Consider the following 18,301-nt stretch of genomic DNA (forward strand, 5'->3'; position numbering starts at 1 on the left):
AGTCACAGTCGATAAGGAAAACAGATGCAACGTGAAAACACATATTCACACACTAACAAATGCACAAACACAATGTTACTCAGAGGTGAGACAGATGAGCTCAAATTTCACTTCATTCCATCTGTGGCCGATTGGGTCTTAAAGTGCGCTCTCAGCAGGCCTGGAGCGCGCTGGCTGGAAATGACTTCACATTACAGTCTATGCAGCATTACAGCTTCCTGCAGACAGCCATCTCTCATCCATGGACGTGTGCGTTTGCTATGCGGTAGAACATTACCCTCCACTCAGCACTGTTGGGTTTGGAGCTGTATAAACATATATAGGGGGCAGCTTTTTGTTGATCCCAAGATATGTTCTCTGGAAGCTACTAATAACCTACCCCCAGCATTTAATAGGGGGGGGGGGGGGGGCATAGCCACAGTTCTGCCCCTTTGTCTGTATGTAAACACATAAAAAAAAAAGCCATAACACAAACACCATTGACTTTCTTTCTTGAAAATTAAGATTAACATATTAGACAATTGCAAGAGTGGTGCCGTTTTAATATTGTGACAATCAGTTTAGTGTTGCAGGGCCCGGTGGGTATCTTCTATCTCCTGATGCCGCTTCTTCGTGTTGTTGAGTGCCTGGCCTTATCGGTCTAAAAATAATAGCCTGAAGGTCAACAAAGATCATCCGTGTAGCCGACACATCAGCAGTGATGACTCATCATGTCACATGACAGTTGGCAAGATACAGAGGCTCACTTTCATTTCTCTGTCTGCCTGAAGATCAGCACCAGCTAAATGTGACTGCAGAGGGAGCAGAACTAAAACTATATGACATGAATTAATTCATTAAATTAAGGAAAGTTCTGGCTACGCTCTGTTGTGTTTTGAACAGGCTTATTACCATGACCTGAAGCAGCAATGTGCTGCTGCCTCACTGCCTGTTTGAAAGGGTTCATGAAGAAGTCTGGTAGAGGTAGAAAAAACGATGACTGACCCCTCTGGTTGTTGAAGGAAGTTCTTCATGGTCTTGACCTGCTGAAAGTGGCAGGACATGTCTGTGGCGAGCACCATCTCCACCACCAGAGCCCTCAGCTCTCTGAATGACAACAGAGAGGACAGACAGGAAAGCCTGATCAATGTGATGCAATATGAAATGTCAAAGTCATGGGTGATAAAAGCGGACTAATTTTAGACACATCTGTGCTAAATAAGAGCCGCTTACATAGATTTGGAGAGCTATTTATACCATCTGCTTTGACATGGTCCAGCTTATTCTGCTGAATTGCAGTTACATCCCCTTTAATGTATTTATGCATTTTTGCACTTAATGGTTCTTTTTTGCTAATCCACCTTAGTTTCAATTTCATTCCACTGAGCGCAGCTGTTATTCTCTCTCTCTCTCTCTCTCTCTCTCTCGCAGAGTGAATCTGTTCACCTCTCAGGTTTCTATCTCATGTCTCCATGTCCATCTGTCAAAAGGCGTTTCAATTGCATCTACACGTTTATTTCGCCTTGCTGTCACTCAGCTCTTTCATCTGCTTTCTCCTCTTCCGATATTGTCTGTCTGATGCTGTGTTCACTCCAAACATGACGTGATTGCAAACAAGGTCACAGGTACATGTGAGTTGATGCCAATATTCCCTCGACATTATTCACATCATTTTTTGCAAGTTGAAAAATATCGACGGGAGCAAAAAAATTACTGAACGCTGACGTGAAAGCATGTCGTCATCAGAATCAGAGATTTTCCAGATGCCACACGTCTGAATGTCAGTAGGCATTAATCGATGTAGAATAAAACAATGTCGAGCTTTATCCGGACACAGCTGCTCATGCATGTGTGCCTCCAGATAATGCTGTTGGCTTCACTATTTATTAGTGACTTCCACAAAACAAAAAAAAGTTGCATTGTGATCGGTCTAAGTGCAAGCATCGTTCACACTGACCGCCAGTCATCTTTGGACAGGTTGCAGAGGATGTTCATCTCATCATCATCCTGCAGCAGGCGGTACGCCGCACTGACATGGTGGCTCTCCAACACTGAGCGGTCATTGTACAGGATAGCTGTGTCTGACCTGTTGAAGAGAAGCTGGTCTATATTGGAAATAACAGCTTACAGAGAAGTCTTGGATGTTAACTGGATGGTGCTATAATTCAATTATCAGTCAAATGCGCAATTCAATATTTTGAAGGCGGACAGCGTTGAAGATGTACAAACATCAGACAATAGAAAAGGATCAAAGTGTTGTTTTTAACAAAAAAGACAAAGCTCTTCATTCAGCCCTCGGAAACTAACCACTGCTGAAATAATCTGTGAAGATCAAATTAGACAATTACCTATTCATTTGTTTGAAATTAAATTGTCATATAACAAGATGACTTCCTTCCCTCAAGCATATTGTGCACAGAAAAAGTGCATATTTCTGTAAAGGTTTTTAAATTAAAGCAATCTTTATACCAACAAATTCCTGAAGGAAGAGAAAGACAATTCTCATTGCAAAAATATTGATCTATACTTAAATAATGAATGAAATGAACCTGGTGAGTTTTAACAGGATAAGTAAGTTTCCTCGTCATATTTATAACAAAAGCTTTTTGGAACAGAAGTCCTTGCTGTGTTATTAACTCACTCTAAGCACTCAGTGTCAATGTAAAGGCCCCTTTCTGTAAATTAAAACATTGATCGGGTGAGTCGGTGCCATGCATTATTTAATTTTGTGATCCATTACCTTGTCTGGATGTGGAAGTTGTTTGTGGTCCCCGTGTGCTCGTAGTCGTGCACTGCAGCAGCAAAGATCATTGCAAAGATCTCGAGCTCGGTCAACCAATGCTAGAGGCAAAGGAAGGGAAATGGGATTAGAAGTGGGGGGTAGATAAGGGAGCAGGACGAGGGGAAGATTAACAGATGTATACAGATATGGAAGAGGTGTTGAGGAGGGGAAGCGGCGAGATGGAAAAGACAGGAAAACAGGAAGAACAAGAAGAGAGAACGGACAGAAATTAAAGATGCAAAATGAAAAGCCAGTGAACGGAAAAAGTGGGGAAAGCATGTCATAAAAATGGAAAGGAGAAAAGTGATACACAGGATGCAAGGAGAGTTTTTTGACATGAGGAATACATTCGAGTCGGGGATGAAAGAAGACATGTGGGGAGAAGATGGAGGAAAGGTCAGCAAAGCAAAAAGGAAACTTTAGATGAGACAAGCACTATTGAGTGTAACATTTAAAACTGTCACTGTCACACTCCTCCTTCTGCTCTGCCTTTCTGACAGTAGCTCAGTCTGAGGCAAGGCTTAATTGTAAAGCACCTTGGGCTATATAAGTGCACTCCATTTATCATTTATGTCTTAGATCCAAATGCAACCCATTAATGGTCAGTTTGTGACGACAAAGAATCGGACAAAAAGGGCGAACGTAGGGGTACCTCTTAAAAGCGTAATAATTAAAAATAGCTTTCTGTGAGTGTTGGTGACTAAATGAACATGAATAATAAGAGGTGCATCTAGTCGTGTATGCTGTATATATGCTTTCTTTTATGGAAGTCCATGAATTATTTTCCAATGCTTGCTACATTTTCATATCAAGGAGTTGGTCATTTTCCTCTGACATGTGAGTGCACCCACAAGCACACAGTGAGGATTTAGTTCTGGAAGCCGAGTCGATAGTGGTGACTACTCAACAACGGGGGTGGGGAATCCATTAAGAACATGGGGAAAGGGAGGGGCGGGTGCATGGGTGGCAGCAGGCTGGCCGATCCATCCCTGAGTGTATTTCCTCATGGAGCCAACTTTATGAATAACCTGTTGATTGCTGATGGAAGCTGGAGGGCCAACAATAAGATAGATGCATTACTCCTGCTCTCCCAAGAGCCTGTGGTTCTAAAAGTATTATTTTTTACAAAGCAAGGCACTGCCCAAAGAAACGCGCCTCGATGACAGCTGTCGCAGCCGTCTTATTAAGGTGATTAAATAAAAACACTGGAGGCAGGAGGGGCCGGCTGGTTGTGGGGAGGGGGTCAGCTTTGTTTTTTTGTGTGTTTTTATAAAATCAGCATCTGAAATGCCCGGAGGTTACTCTGCTCGGGATGAATGAAATATAGGCTACCAGATGGAAAAAGAACAACAGCAAAATGAAACATACAAAGAGTATAGGAAGATATTTAAAATGTTGAGACAATAACAATTAATCAGCCACATTCTGTCAGATAGTCTTAAAATCGTGGGTTGATATTCTCAAAATTACTCTCAGAAAAGGGGCTTTTTTCAGGAGAGTCGCTTTTGGATTTTGTAAGGGGAAAAAAGCCATATTTAGCAGCTGCATGTCAGGAAAGCTGTAATTAGGCTGGCATATAGCAGCTGACGGAGACGCTCTGAATACCATGTGGATAGCATCACCAAGACTAAGCTTCCCTAGCAACACACGCACACGTGACTGGTTTGTGAAGGTTTCTAGCTCGCAGGTTTCCATCTGATCCGACTCACCACCATGCCAGTCTTGAGCAGCAGGTAATGTACAGTCTGTGTGACATCAGCCGCGTGCATCAGGTTGTGATAGGGATTTTTGTGTTTGCCGTATCCCACTTCTAGAGCCTCTATGAATGACACCACAGCAGAGATCGGGATCTGTCGGCAGATAAAACAGCAGCACATGACTGAGAGCTGAAAAGAGAGGGCCAACAGTAAAAAAAAAAAGAGCAGTCACTTTTGTCACATCAGGCTTTGGGAACCCCCGAAGGTTATATGGAATAGTTTTAGTTGCGATGACAAGCAGATGATAGTGAAATGACTGTAGTTATGTCATGTCCTGGTGGATTTACCTTGAAACGGTTAATCAGGTCGTATCTTGTGAGCAACTCGTAGAATATGAATTTGAGCGCATGATCGCTGCTGGCTTCGTTCAGCGCAAACACGTCAAACGACCACTTGTCAACATTCTGTATTGGGAAGAAGAATTTCAAATTTAACAAAACATGTTCTTATAAACAGCTCAATGTGCATCGTCTTGATTTTAGCATGTGAATAGATGTATACAGTTGTTGTGACTTATCTGTGCTTCTGCGCGGATGCGTGTGTACAAATTAATACCTTAAGCACGGATATGACCGAAGGCGGGTAGCTGAGTCCAACCATATTGGAGGTACGTCTGTACATCCTGTTAGGATAAGATAAAAACAGTATCCTGCAATACGCTCAATATGCATCAAAATTACATTTTTTCAAGAGCACGCGTCTTATAATAGTTTCTTTAAATGTAATTTAATGTTAAATTGCCCATTTAGTCAGAATAGGACTTTTTTTTTCCAAAATAATAAACAAGTAATTTATTGGTTTGTTGGATTCAAGTGTCTTCATATCTATTTTTAATCTGGCATTCCTCAGTGTTTCATTGTAAATGCCTGAAAACATAAATACCCTCTGTGAAATCATCTTAGGAAAGATTATGTCTTACATGATTTAGGTTTACTGGCTCGAACAAATGCATGTTGCATGAAGTTTGTGATAAAGCACTCATTGAGAGAGCTGTCTACAACTCTCTGAATCATTGTGCTTAGCCAAGCTTGCCGAGGTTGTGATGATGTGTGGAGGAACCAGGTGAGTGAGTCACTGTGCAGAGGATGCACACATGTTTCCAACAGATTTAAATTTTGATGGAGCATGCCACATTGCACACCAAGTCATGTTCACAGTAGAATGAACACATCAAAACCGCTGCCTGGTGGATCAGCGAATCAGAATTCAAGACATGAAATAATTTCGCTTTGCAAAAATGGCCAAAATGTACAAGATATGAGCAGAAACTCCACCGAGATGTGCAAGAAGGGAACAGCTGTGTATTTGTAATGCCCAAGCTCAACATTGATATCATTGCTTTAAGAGGCTCTGAGCTACACTGGTGGGAGCGGACCGATGAGACAGAACTTCACGGCAGCAACAGAGGTTACAATCCATATAAATTATTTTAGCACTAATTATTATTTAGCAGTGTGTGAGTGTGTCTCTGTGCACACGTTTACCTCTCTACAAATATGCCAGCCTGGACAGCGTGAACAATGCTGCGGAAACGAGGTTTCTCTTCACTACGTCGCAGCATCAGGCCCATCTGGCGGGTGAAGGTGGAGGCAAGCCAATCCCGCACCTCTGAGGGCACCGACTCTGATTGGATGTCACTGAGCTCATCCTCAGTGTCCACCAGACGTCTAAAAGACGGCAGAAGGGAGACAGACAAGGTAAAGTACAGAAACACATCCAAAAGAAACAAAGGACGAGAGGGCAGATGAATACACAGACTAAAGGCTGAAACATGAAAGAGTTTATCAGGGCCCTGCTTTAACAGGAGATCAAACTCAAATCCCAGTGCAGTCCATCAAATAATATCAGCTCTTATGCAACATCAAACATCTCAGGACTGCTGAAACACCATGGAGATTTGATTCCAATTGTGTGACATAATTTCCCACAGCTAAATTGTCGTGTTGACATGTACAGGGGATCAAGAGCAAAGCCTGTTTGTCTCCGCTCCCTGAACTGAATACATGCTCTTATGGCAAACGCATTCACATCACACTGATAATCGCAGCACAACAAGGATTCAGCACTGGATCCTCCATCCTGGAATGGTCATGCCATCGTTGGCCTTAATCTGGTGGGATCGAGATGACTAGAGTCTTATATAATTCCATAAGCCTGAGTTTGTCTGGAATTCTGGACCTGCACTTAACTACTGTCATGCTTCCACCTTCTATATGCTACACCCTAATTTCAATCATGCAGTATTATTATCAACATGAGAACAATCGTTCTGTGGCTTTTGTTGAACTTTGCAGTAAAGAATTCAGTAAAGATGTCAGAAAATCATAATATAATTATTAAAATCATCATTTTCTGATATAATTTTAGCTTTTAGTTAGATTTAGTGACTTGTCCGCTAGCAATGAGAGAAATAATTAGGGTTAGGGCTAAAATGATTTCAAAATGATAATAATAGTTTAGAATTATTATATTCGGAGGTGCTGAAATCTTTTTTGATGTAGCTAAGCCTCACTAAAAAGGGTTTTAAATCAATCCTTCTAGCTCTTTTTGAAATACACCATGTCCAAGTTAAATATCGATTTCATTATAACAGTGACATCAAGAGTATTCAGAGACGAAATGGCAAATATTAAAATAATAACTATAGAAAGGGCTAATTCCTGTACTGACAGTCATCCATTTCACAATGTCTGCAATTGTGTGTGCAATGCTGTTGATTTGAATCAATGAATCATATCATGTCAATATGTATTCTCTTCCGCTGTAATAGCCAACCATCTTCTTACCTTGTCTCCTCAATGTAAACAGATTCCAGCACCGATGCTGCATACTCAAGGTTTTTCTTGAGGTCAGTGAGGGAAGCCTCTCCTCTCTCCAGCTGCTTCACCAGACATCTTAATCTAAAACAGAGATTCAACAGTCATTTAACAAATGAGATTACTCCTCGGCCCACCTGACATGATGAATTAATTGTAACTGATATTGGATTCATTTGCCGTTGGTTCCTGCTGCACAACCCTCTTTTTTTCTTCTTTTGAAAGACAAATCCGGCATATTGGCATAAATCACAATGTGAAACAGTAATAGTGAATGAATGAAATACAACTTTCCCAATACGCTCAAGATCCGTTTTTGATTTGCACACCCCTCCAATCCCATAATAGTACAAACTGACCACGTTCCACAGGCAAAGTATAAGGGAAATGCTGCTTTTGAAAGACAAGTTATATTTAAAATATCTTGAGCAGATGTTTTTTTTTTTTTTTTTACCTTACCTTACAATATAAATGCCTTTACATTTTACATATTGTGCAGTTAGACTGACATGCATCTTATTTTGCTTTAGTGAATGTATGTAATCTAATAAATGCCAACCTTGTTTAATTGCAATTCTTTTAGTCCAACATTATTAGCATTCACATTGACTAGTGGTGCAGTCTTCTTGCCCGATTTAACAGAACATTTAAAAACATTTGCATATTGCTGCCACCTGTTGATGACTGAACTAGTACCATATGTAGGACTGTGCAAAAGATAATTAGGGCGTACTTACAGAGACTGATCCGCAGCACTACTGTAGGTCTAAAACGCCCCTTAACCCCATGAACTAAAACAACAGCTGCTTCGCATGCTGAAATCTCTCTTTTAAGCCACTGCAAGCTATTTTAGGAAGCATAGGGAAGTAAATAGATGAACAGTAATCTTCAACTGTAGAATCACTGTGCATGTGCGTCGGTAGGCAGTAATGATGGTTATTAAGAACATCCGTGTGCCAGTGAGCTTCCCTGCTAATGCATAGGAAAAGGGGGGAAAAAATTCCCCAACACCTTTAACACAGCGCCTCCTATTTGTGGCATTGCTGCATTGATTTTTTTTTTCTTCCTAGCATGCTATGCTTTATTTGGAAAGTACTTGTTTGAATGACAGAAATGTTTGTCTCTTGAAAGTTCTTTTTTTTTTTTTAAGAAAAATATATTATTTTGTTTGTTTAAAATGAAACTTTTATAACGAAAATATGTTAATCAAAATGGTCAGATGTGTCGTGTGTATAGCTGCAGGCTTCAACCAAACAAAAGAAACATTGTTTTAAGGCTGATTTGTGCATTACATTGTCACATTTTGACAAATGTCCTCCCTTTGACAGAACGTGACATCCAAAGTCCAGTTTTCCATTCCTCTAAAAACAGTGTGGAACTGACAGGGAAAGATAAGTCCATGCAGGGGAACACTGCAAAAGATGGAACTGTCACAGCAGCAAACCTCTGTCTCCTATCATGCCATCGATGGCTTTTGATGTTGTTTCAGGGTCTTGTAGTGTCGTCCCAGTTTACTTGAGAATATTTGAAGCACCTTACCGCTTGCAAATCTGATCCCAGGAGCAAAGCATTCCGCTTTAGATGTAAAACGTGCACCATTCTCGATTTTAAAAAAGTCATTTTGACTATGAAAAGGTGGGAGTTGCCCGGTGGATCTGCCAAATTTGACATTTCACCATTAAAAACAGATCTGCAAATAAATCATTTCATCATCACTCAACAAAAGCATCACAAAGAATATGAATGTGAAAGAATTGCAAACCTAAACCAGTCAAGGCGGCGGCACAAAAACACACTCAGCCAACTTTGGCATACTCATTTGGCAAAAATGTTTCTCATGACGAGAAAAGCAACAGATGGCAAGACATCACAACTAGTGCCACAAACTACATTGCAACAAATATACTGCCAATTCAAATGGTTGATAGAGATTAATTGAAATATTTAAATAATCCCGTCATAAACACCGCCTCGCCAAAAATAATTCAACCGACCAGAGCTGCCTAAATGGTGTGATTCATCCTGCCAAACTCTGGCACAAAAACTGCAGAAGGCTTCGCTCTTTCCTTCAACAACAGATTTATTGTTCTTGCCTCTATGCTGCACAATAAACCTTAAAGCAGAGAAATCCATTTCAACATTTTCTTTCTTGCATGAATATTCCTGTTTTCAGTAAAGCAAACACATTTGTTTCAGCTGATATCATGAATAGGAAACCAAAATTAGGTCAAACTAAAAGCGCAAGCCAGCACTTAAATTTGTGTCAATCTCTCACCTTTGTCATCTGTAAATGTAAGAGGGAGAGACTATTGAAGCTGCAATCTTCAATAACACCGTGAGCCCAAAATAAATAATAATAATAATTTGAGAAGCTCTATGTATTGAGTTCAGGATCTTTGATCTATGTTTCATGGATTTACTTTGTCATGTGTCTTGCCTGACAGCTCGATATTTTGCTGACGGCTGCAGCCGAGGTGGGGTCGCTGAGTAAAGGTTGACGTGCCAGAGCTCTTAGATCAAGGTGTTGGAATCCATCCATCAACCCCCAAAACAGAAAACAAATCCAGACATGTACACTCAGCCTGTCATGTCGTGAAAAATCAAAGTGTAGCAACATGTTCGATGTCTCCACGGACATTTCTGATTATAGCTGTACATGCTGAAGGATGCTGAGTGGAATCAGGGACACGATTTCGACGATTAGATTCACTAGAGCTGCACAATGCAGCGCTTGAGCATTAACATTAACATTCACGTACAGACATGTTGCACACACAGTTCACTCTTCGTCTTCTCTAGATATTAAGCCTTTTTCTTCATTGTACCATCACTAATGTGGCCTCCTCCATGTTTTTTCCCTCTGTTCTACTCACTGCCTCAGCTCCCCCTCATAAATATGATGATGTCACGATGTGGCCGCATCAGCAAAGACCCATACTTCCTATTTTATTGGGCGCAAGGCAATATAACCGTTATTCATTCACTCAAAATGACGTCTGTCCTGATTAAAGTGGGTCTGTGGAGGCCACGAAGTGGATGAGGATATTTTTCACGGTTTCTGTAGCAGGATTTTCCAGCAGGAAATAATTTGTCAAACTAAACATTTTATGATGCTGGATAAATTTTAGGGATGAAAGTTAATAGTAGTAGTAGTAGTAGTAGTAGTATTAGTATAAAATGACTCTAAACTGATTTAGAATTCTTAGTTGAATTAAAGCCTTTTCTATTTTAGTAAATCACATTATTGAAAGAAATCAGCACACAGAAAAGGGATTTCAAGCAAATGATACCATTTGAATAAAAGGCTTTAGCCACTCTGTCAAGAGTTTCAAGAATCTTCATCAACAGAAAAGAAGCAAAGACATTTCAAAGAACGATAAAAGCTTTCCATTTGACTTACCGGTACTGTAGTTTTTGCGTTTTTCAGTTCAACAATCAACATTTATATCTCAAATTACAAGCATAAATTGTCAGCAGTATATATTTTTAATAAATCCACACTGTATTACTTTGGAGGAAAAGTGCTACTTTTGGCAACGCTTATGACCGAACAAATTAAACCATTAAACACAGGATTTGGATTCAGATACATTTTTGGTACAGTTCAGGCCAACGTGTCTTGTTAAAAATGCCTTCAAACTCCACTCTCTTCTTTCATTCTGTTTGCAGCGGCGCTTGAGCTAAATGTCTGAACTGTATATGTATATAAATATTAATGTGACTCTCACAGCGAGTGTTGGTACCCTTTCAGTTACGGAGGGGAATAGCTCACAGACTCAGACGGAAGCTTGCTGGTGCTGCTAATTTAAAATGACATATATTGTTAAAGTCAATCGAGCTGCACTCAGAAAAACTTGGTTACTCCTTCAAAATGTTCTATTCTAAACAAAGCCTTTCCCGTGGGTGATTGCAAGTGACAGAAGTGACGTGAATGGAAGGACAGAAGAAACCTTAAAAATTATCATCGCTTGGCTGAATGCAGCCCACTCGTGTCAAAGTCTGCCAATCAAATCCAAAGGCAGAAGTAAAAGAAATCTTCAATAACACCGTGAACCCAAAATAAATAATCTTTCCATCAAGATCCGTACTTCATATTGTACAAGGCAGTGATTGAATATCCCATAAACAAACGCATGTCCAAAATACTACTGCAGATTTTACAGACAATGTATGATTAGATGCTGTAATATGTTTTTACACATTGTTTCGTCAATGTAGCGATGGTAGTGCAATGTCATGATTACACACACCACTGACTCAAACTGGGAATGCACCAGGATCGACATGATCCCTGAGTTTTCCCTGTCTTTATATTTACCTGATTAGCCTATTGCCTTGAATTCATCTCTTTTTATTTTTATGTCTGTGAACCAAAGTTGTTATCAATGTGTTATGTTAGACTCCACAGAATACCCTTTTCCTTGAATGGAATAATGGTGCCAGCCGGATACGTCTAACTATATGGCACCACTCTTAATAGCCCGTTGCATGTACTACAAAAATAAAATAAAATGCTGTTGTCTTGCTTTTGAGCTCTTGGTCCAAACTTCACCAGGATTTTTATGGAGAAAAAAACCCAAATACATATATGTGCATGAGTACAGAATTTGCATGTGAAAATGAATGCACGATAATCTTTCAGTGTCTTTCTCACATAATATATTAACAATGTGAGCCATTTAACATTAACAAATATATTACAGTGCACTGGAAGCAGGATGATTGCACATATACACACACATTTGATTCAATCACGGTCACTGTGGTGTGGTCATAAAGATATAAGAAAACTGGCTTCAATAAATTCTCGCCTGCACAAAATGACTCAATGAGAACGGACCATTTGGCAGCAGCAGAGGGTGCGTGTTTAATTTATCACCAGTCAAGTTGTGATTTCATAAGGGCGAGCATTTATCTGCCATATGGTCTTTTATCGACCCGTTTAACTCTTAAACTGTATTTCCAAATTCCATGTTTAATAAAGCAACATTAAATGTATACATCCTTAGTCGAGAAGATTAACCAGCCTCTTGACTTTCTTACTTAATACACTCCTACAGTATATACATCTATATCTTATCATTCCACTGTTCATACTCTACATATCTCACCCATATATTATATACAGTACATGTTGCTGCTTGTACACGTCCGGTTAGATACCAAAGGGAAGTTCTTTTTCGTTTGCAGGAAACTAAACCTATCTATAAATCTACATACGTAATTTAAGTATTTGACTCAAAACAGAATTTTAAATGCTCATCATTTCATGGTATTGTATACAGTACATGTATACATTGGTTTCTCAAACAGTGGCATTTATATCACATCATATTTTATTAATATCAATATTACCAGACAACTTTGAACCCAACATATAAATAACAACATATTACAAACATTAAATGGGAAATACTCACTGGAGCACAGCCAGAAAGGTCTGACAGCTGACTAATGCTGTAGGAACTTAACTGAATAAAAGATCTGCCTCAAAAACACATCACAGGAAAGTATGTATAAAAAATACATACATTTACAGTGCAGCAGGAGAGAATGACTGTTGACTAACATGTAACAGCATGTCTTATGTTCCAAGTCCTTTTTGATAAGACAATATCACTATTAACATTAAGTGTCAAGAGTTTTAGATCATACCATGAAGCAATAATCATGCTTTACTTGCTATAGGTGGATATTGTAGTGATATTAAGTCAATAAATACATACATAAATTACAAATAATTGTAATGTTGATTAAAAAAGAGCCACATTCAGGAGGTACCAATGTTTAATTTAATAATTAATTTTAAATTCCAGTAAGTTCTATGTCATAATCACAGAGAATAGAACTAGTCATCAAACATGCATGACATGGCCAATTAATACCATTATGACTCCAGCAGAAAAGATCAAATGGGCAGTGAGAGAGAGGTCAAAGAAAAGCAAATGAACTTGTGGCACAAATGCAAGCCCACCACACTTTAGATGCAACTGAAAGATGGTATAATTAAGGATTTAATGGACTCGCTAATGGCTAACTGGATTGTCCGCCTCTCATGTTAGAGCACACTAGGGACAAGGGAATGTTTTTGAAGTCTGCAGCAAAAAAGTATTTTGAAATCACAGAACAACAGTCTTTTTGGTTCTGTGTTGCAAGACACACAATTATTTTCGGTACAATGAATTTCGATAAAAATGCCCTTCAGTCCATACTAATACACAAGTGATGCTATTTCATATTGTAAATTTACAAAGAGTATTTGTGCTAATTTATGGTGTGTACATGTTACCTTTCCTGATGAAAAGGTAACATGAATTTCAAAACGGTATTTGTGAGAACCTTATTTTGAGGGCCGTTATCAAGAACCTTGTGTTTCATACATAAGAAAATGAATACTGACCCACAGCTGCCATTTTTTAACTCACGTTCATATGGTTGCTTGTTTTAGACAATTATAAATAATTCACTTTGCTTCACACATCATTTTTTATTTTTGGGGGGTTAATCTTTATGACGACCACCACTCTCACTTCCAAAACAGCTCTGCATTCAGAAGACAAGGTTGTTGGAGAGTCAACACTAAAAAAAAATGCATTTGGCACATTCTTGTATCTTCAAAGAAACAAGAGCTTTTAAAGCAGTCCCAGACAGTGCATTATGTACAATTGCCACAGTGATGAAACATATAATTCATATCTGCATAAAAAGCTGGGAATGCTGAAGAGTATTTACATAATGTGCTCCTTTTATAGATGATTAGCAACAGTGAAGAAGTTTTATCAAACGCTCGATGGCAATCGGCAACAGTCAGAAACCTTGTTTGCAATCAAGATTCAGTGGCCAGACTCATTTCGATGCAACTGCACAAATTGACCTCATTGAGCAATGACTGCCACTCCAACATTTCACATGTGGAAATTATAAAACATATACACTTACAGAACATATTTCTCTCTCTAGAGTTTTTCACTATACAAATATACAACGTGGCATCTTGTCCTTATACCATATGTGTCGGCATGCACTCAATATGTCACAAGTGTCTGTGATTTAATTTACTAAGTGTTTCTGAAAGCTGTAAGCGTTAAGACTGACCCCCACCCAAAAAAAATGAAAAAATGAATAAACACCAGTGCAATCTCTAATCTCACAGACAAATCCAATCCTTGATTTCTCTCCAGTGACCACACCTTCAATACTAGGCTGGGTATTTCTTTTCAAATGATGTTTCACATGACATGTGTTGATGCTGGAACATAATCCCTAGTGCACAGTGGTGCAGGAGTTTTGTAATCTGAGAGATTAAATAATGCATTCCATGGCTAGATGAGAGGAAACTGTATGTGGAAATGAGTGTTATCAAGTAATCTCTTTGCTGTCAGATTGTGTGTGTTGCCTAACAATAGCGACAAAGTACTATATTTTAGGGGTCACTTTGTTTACAGCTCCTAGATATTAAGTAGACAAATGGACTTTGATGCAAACTGAAAAACATAACAATATCTTATTATTTAGCCTAAGTAGTATTGTTTAAAGGTTACATTTACAACATTCACTGCCACTAAAATATCAGAATCTCTTTCTCATTTTGGGCATTTGAATTAATTGATAAATTGATCATATTTGAGGATGATTTATTGGTTTGGTGAGGCTGAACAAAACCTTTCCTAACATAATCCTATACTTCAGCACAATGTAGTCAGCCCATGACAACAAATAGCTGTTCATTCATCAAATGGTCATCTTGGTATGCTAACATTATGACTGCTATACAGTTTAAAGTGGAACTGAATTCCCTTCTATCCACTTTGAGTCCACATTGTGAGAGTGTTCACAGTAAATTTATAAGCGGCAGCTAACTGCAAAGATTATTTTTCACAGTCTATTTCTGTACTTTAGTACATTACTTGAAATAAATATATAATTCATTCATTATTCCTGTAGTATAAACAACAAAATATTGGTTACAGTTTTGTTACTACATTATTAGTAAATTACTGTTATCTATTTACAGTAAGTAAGTAGTGCATAATCAAATTACTTGTATTGAATTACTTCAATGAAACTGGTAACTGACCTTACTTATGTAACACCTTTCTAGTCAGACTGAACACACAGTATGACATAAGCAAGCATTTATTCATTCACACACAGAGGCTACAATACAAGGCACCACCTCATCATGGACGATAACCATTTACTCAACCAATCAACCAATCAATCAAACACTGATGAAATATGTAGACTGCAGAGGCTGGGAATCAAATCAACGTCCTTTCAATAAACGAATGACCTCTGTTTCACCCGACAGCTGCTGATACCCACGACTACTACTTAAAATAGTAATACCAATTACAAAATAATAAATGATGTAGATAGACTGTAACCTCTATTCTAACAGAATAATAGCAAAATTACATAACATCATTAAAAAACAAATTGGATAAATAAGAAAATTATTATGATACACACCTTTAATACTCCTACAAAATATGTGAAAACTGAATAAATGTTGTTCTCTGGCTTTTGAGAGACCAAACCCTTATCAATATAAGTATGGTAACTGCATTTCTTCTCTGGCAGAGGCATAAAAATGGTGACATGTAACATAAGTTTTTGTAAGCAAAGCTAAAATTAGTTTCTTCAATAATTGAATTAATGATGAAAAATTCTAATATTCTGTAGCAAGATCTGTCTCCTGGCCACTCCTATGCTGCATTATTCAGTTCTCCACCATGTTTCCACTCCATAACAACATCATTAAATGCCAGTAATTTGCTTAAAACCATCTAATACGATGAAACCAAATTTTCAAAGGTCACTGAATTCCCTTGCTAGATGACTCATGCAGACTAGAAATTAAAAAGGCTCTGTCTCATTAAGCCACACAGGAAATATCCACGTAGACTCACACAACTGCATCATTAATAGATGGCATTCATTTATACATTTAATAAAAGAATCAAATTTCAAATTGAATGCATTACAATTTTAAGTAATTTCTTCATCTGATTACAGATTACGTGAAATTGAATCCCATTTTTCAGTCCAAAAAGATGATGAAATAATGAATGATGAAAATGATCCATCTGGAGGTGTGATTAAAATATGAAAATAAAAAATAAAACTCTCAGATGAACAGTAAAATAGCAAAAGTAAGAAGTAAGAAATAGCATCACTTGTGTACATCAAACAAATCATACAGCAAGCAGATTAGTAACAGTACTGTTACTTGATGAAGAACATTTGCCAAAGAAAAGTGTTGGCAAAATTACTGCAGGTGAAAACCTATTTGTGTCCATGACCTGGAACAGTGTCGCCTCTTCCTCACATTTTTATGCTGATTTCCTGGGTTCATTTATATTTATCTTCAAGTATGTTTTAGTTAATGTGAACCATTTCAGCAAACATTTAAAACAAATTAAAAAGTTGGTCTTTAGCAGTTTTTTTTAATGTCTGGTTTGGTTGATGACTTCATAACTTTATGAATGTTTCTGCAGAACACATTGGCCTCTGAGGAGTAAATTCTGAGGGTGTCTCATTGTTGTAAAAGAATCTCATTGTTTCTACTGAGCATCTGAATGTCCTGAAGGAATGTTTTGGTTTCATAGAGGAACTCTCAAGGGTCATAATCAGCATGTGACAACTATGTTTTGCTGCAAACCTGTCATTACTGAATTATTTGGAGATTTCTTATGCCTTGCCTCAAAAGAAAGAAAGAAATGTTTCAAATATGTTTGATACTGGAAGGCCAAGCTCATCTCACAAATCTCCCTGTGTATTCCACATGTGTTTTTACTCTACAGTTTTAGGATTAGAGTGGGGTTAGGTTAGATAAACAATGAAAACAAAACCATATATTATATTTTTATACTGATTTAAATAATTCTTAGTAAAATTCAAGCCACATTTACATCTGTCATTTAAAATATCTTCTATACAGACAAATCCAGAAGAGATTTAGGAAATGTTTGTCATATTTATGACCTCTGATGGCCAGATCAAAAATCTGATTGCAATCTGACTCTTTACGAATGAAAAATAAATCCAGCCATCAAGACAGCAGAAAGACAATACATTTTTAAGTAGGAAAAAAAGCTAAAAAAAACAAAAGACAAAATTCTGACGAATAATTTTGTTATTTTGTTAATCGGCAGAGAAGGAAACATTTTAATACACAAATCTAAAATCAGCAAAAATAACACATGACAGCTTTTCTGAGTGCATATAGCAGCTTTAACGGGATGTAAAATGCAGAAAAAGCAACAACAACATCCACGACAGTGGGGACATCTGTCCATGCCTGACTTTGGGTCGACCTTTCATGTGTGACTTACGCATTTGCACAACCTCACGTGGGAGCGCGATTTAAAAACCCAGAAGGCCAGAAAGGGAGATGGGTAATTACTGTAAAGATAGTCACATCCCTGAAGCAAAACAATGGTGAAGGTGACAGCCACACACACACAAACAGGTCATTGAGATGAGGTCAGTCAGATAATTCAATGAAATACCAGAGGGAGATAAACTAGCTCTTTCAATTGGATTATCTGTTTGACTCTAAGCCAGAACACCAACGTAATAACAGACAGCACATAATGCTCTGAATCATAGATTATTACAGGAGTAATCCAGACGTAATGATCCACAATGGATGTGGGTACCAACACAGGAAAAAAGCTGGGTCACGAATACTCTCCTCTGGCTGAATGGCCTCGATCGTGTCAGAAGGGGGCAGATACGTTTAATGACTCCACATTTAGAGACCATTCTGCTTAGTTCTTAAACACAAGCAGGAGCAGACCCGGAGAAATAAAGGGAAATAGAAGAGGGCACATACAGCAGCTGTCATTATCTTCAGACACACTCACATACACACACACAACTACATACAAACAAGCACACTAATCGATCAATACAAGCTGAAAAGTGGTGCTCTGTGGTGAGTGAGGTCAGCCCCAGTCTGT

General features: G+C 38.3%; 1 protein-coding gene across 1 annotated transcript in view; it reads right to left on the reverse strand.

The window, feature by feature from the left end:
* The window catches only part of LOC137915108 (dual specificity calcium/calmodulin-dependent 3',5'-cyclic nucleotide phosphodiesterase 1A-like), a 48,760-nt gene that overhangs the window by 6,013 nt on the left and 24,446 nt on the right, over positions 1 to 18,301 (reverse strand). Inside the window, exons 6-13 of the mRNA XM_068758594.1 lie at positions 7,305 to 7,418; positions 6,003 to 6,185; positions 5,074 to 5,140; positions 4,806 to 4,922; positions 4,471 to 4,611; positions 2,720 to 2,820; positions 1,937 to 2,065; positions 985 to 1,086 (exon numbers count right to left, since the gene is read on the reverse strand). Of these exons, the coding sequence (XP_068614695.1) occupies positions 985 to 1,086; positions 1,937 to 2,065; positions 2,720 to 2,820; positions 4,471 to 4,611; positions 4,806 to 4,922; positions 5,074 to 5,140; positions 6,003 to 6,185; positions 7,305 to 7,418 (954 nt within the window). The remainder of the gene's footprint in view (positions 1 to 984; positions 1,087 to 1,936; positions 2,066 to 2,719; positions 2,821 to 4,470; positions 4,612 to 4,805; positions 4,923 to 5,073; positions 5,141 to 6,002; positions 6,186 to 7,304; positions 7,419 to 18,301) is intronic.

Source organism: Brachionichthys hirsutus, unplaced genomic scaffold, assembly GCF_040956055.1.
Source record: "Brachionichthys hirsutus isolate HB-005 unplaced genomic scaffold, CSIRO-AGI_Bhir_v1 contig_273, whole genome shotgun sequence".
In the NCBI taxonomy this organism is placed as follows: domain Eukaryota; kingdom Metazoa; phylum Chordata; class Actinopteri; order Lophiiformes; family Brachionichthyidae; genus Brachionichthys; species Brachionichthys hirsutus.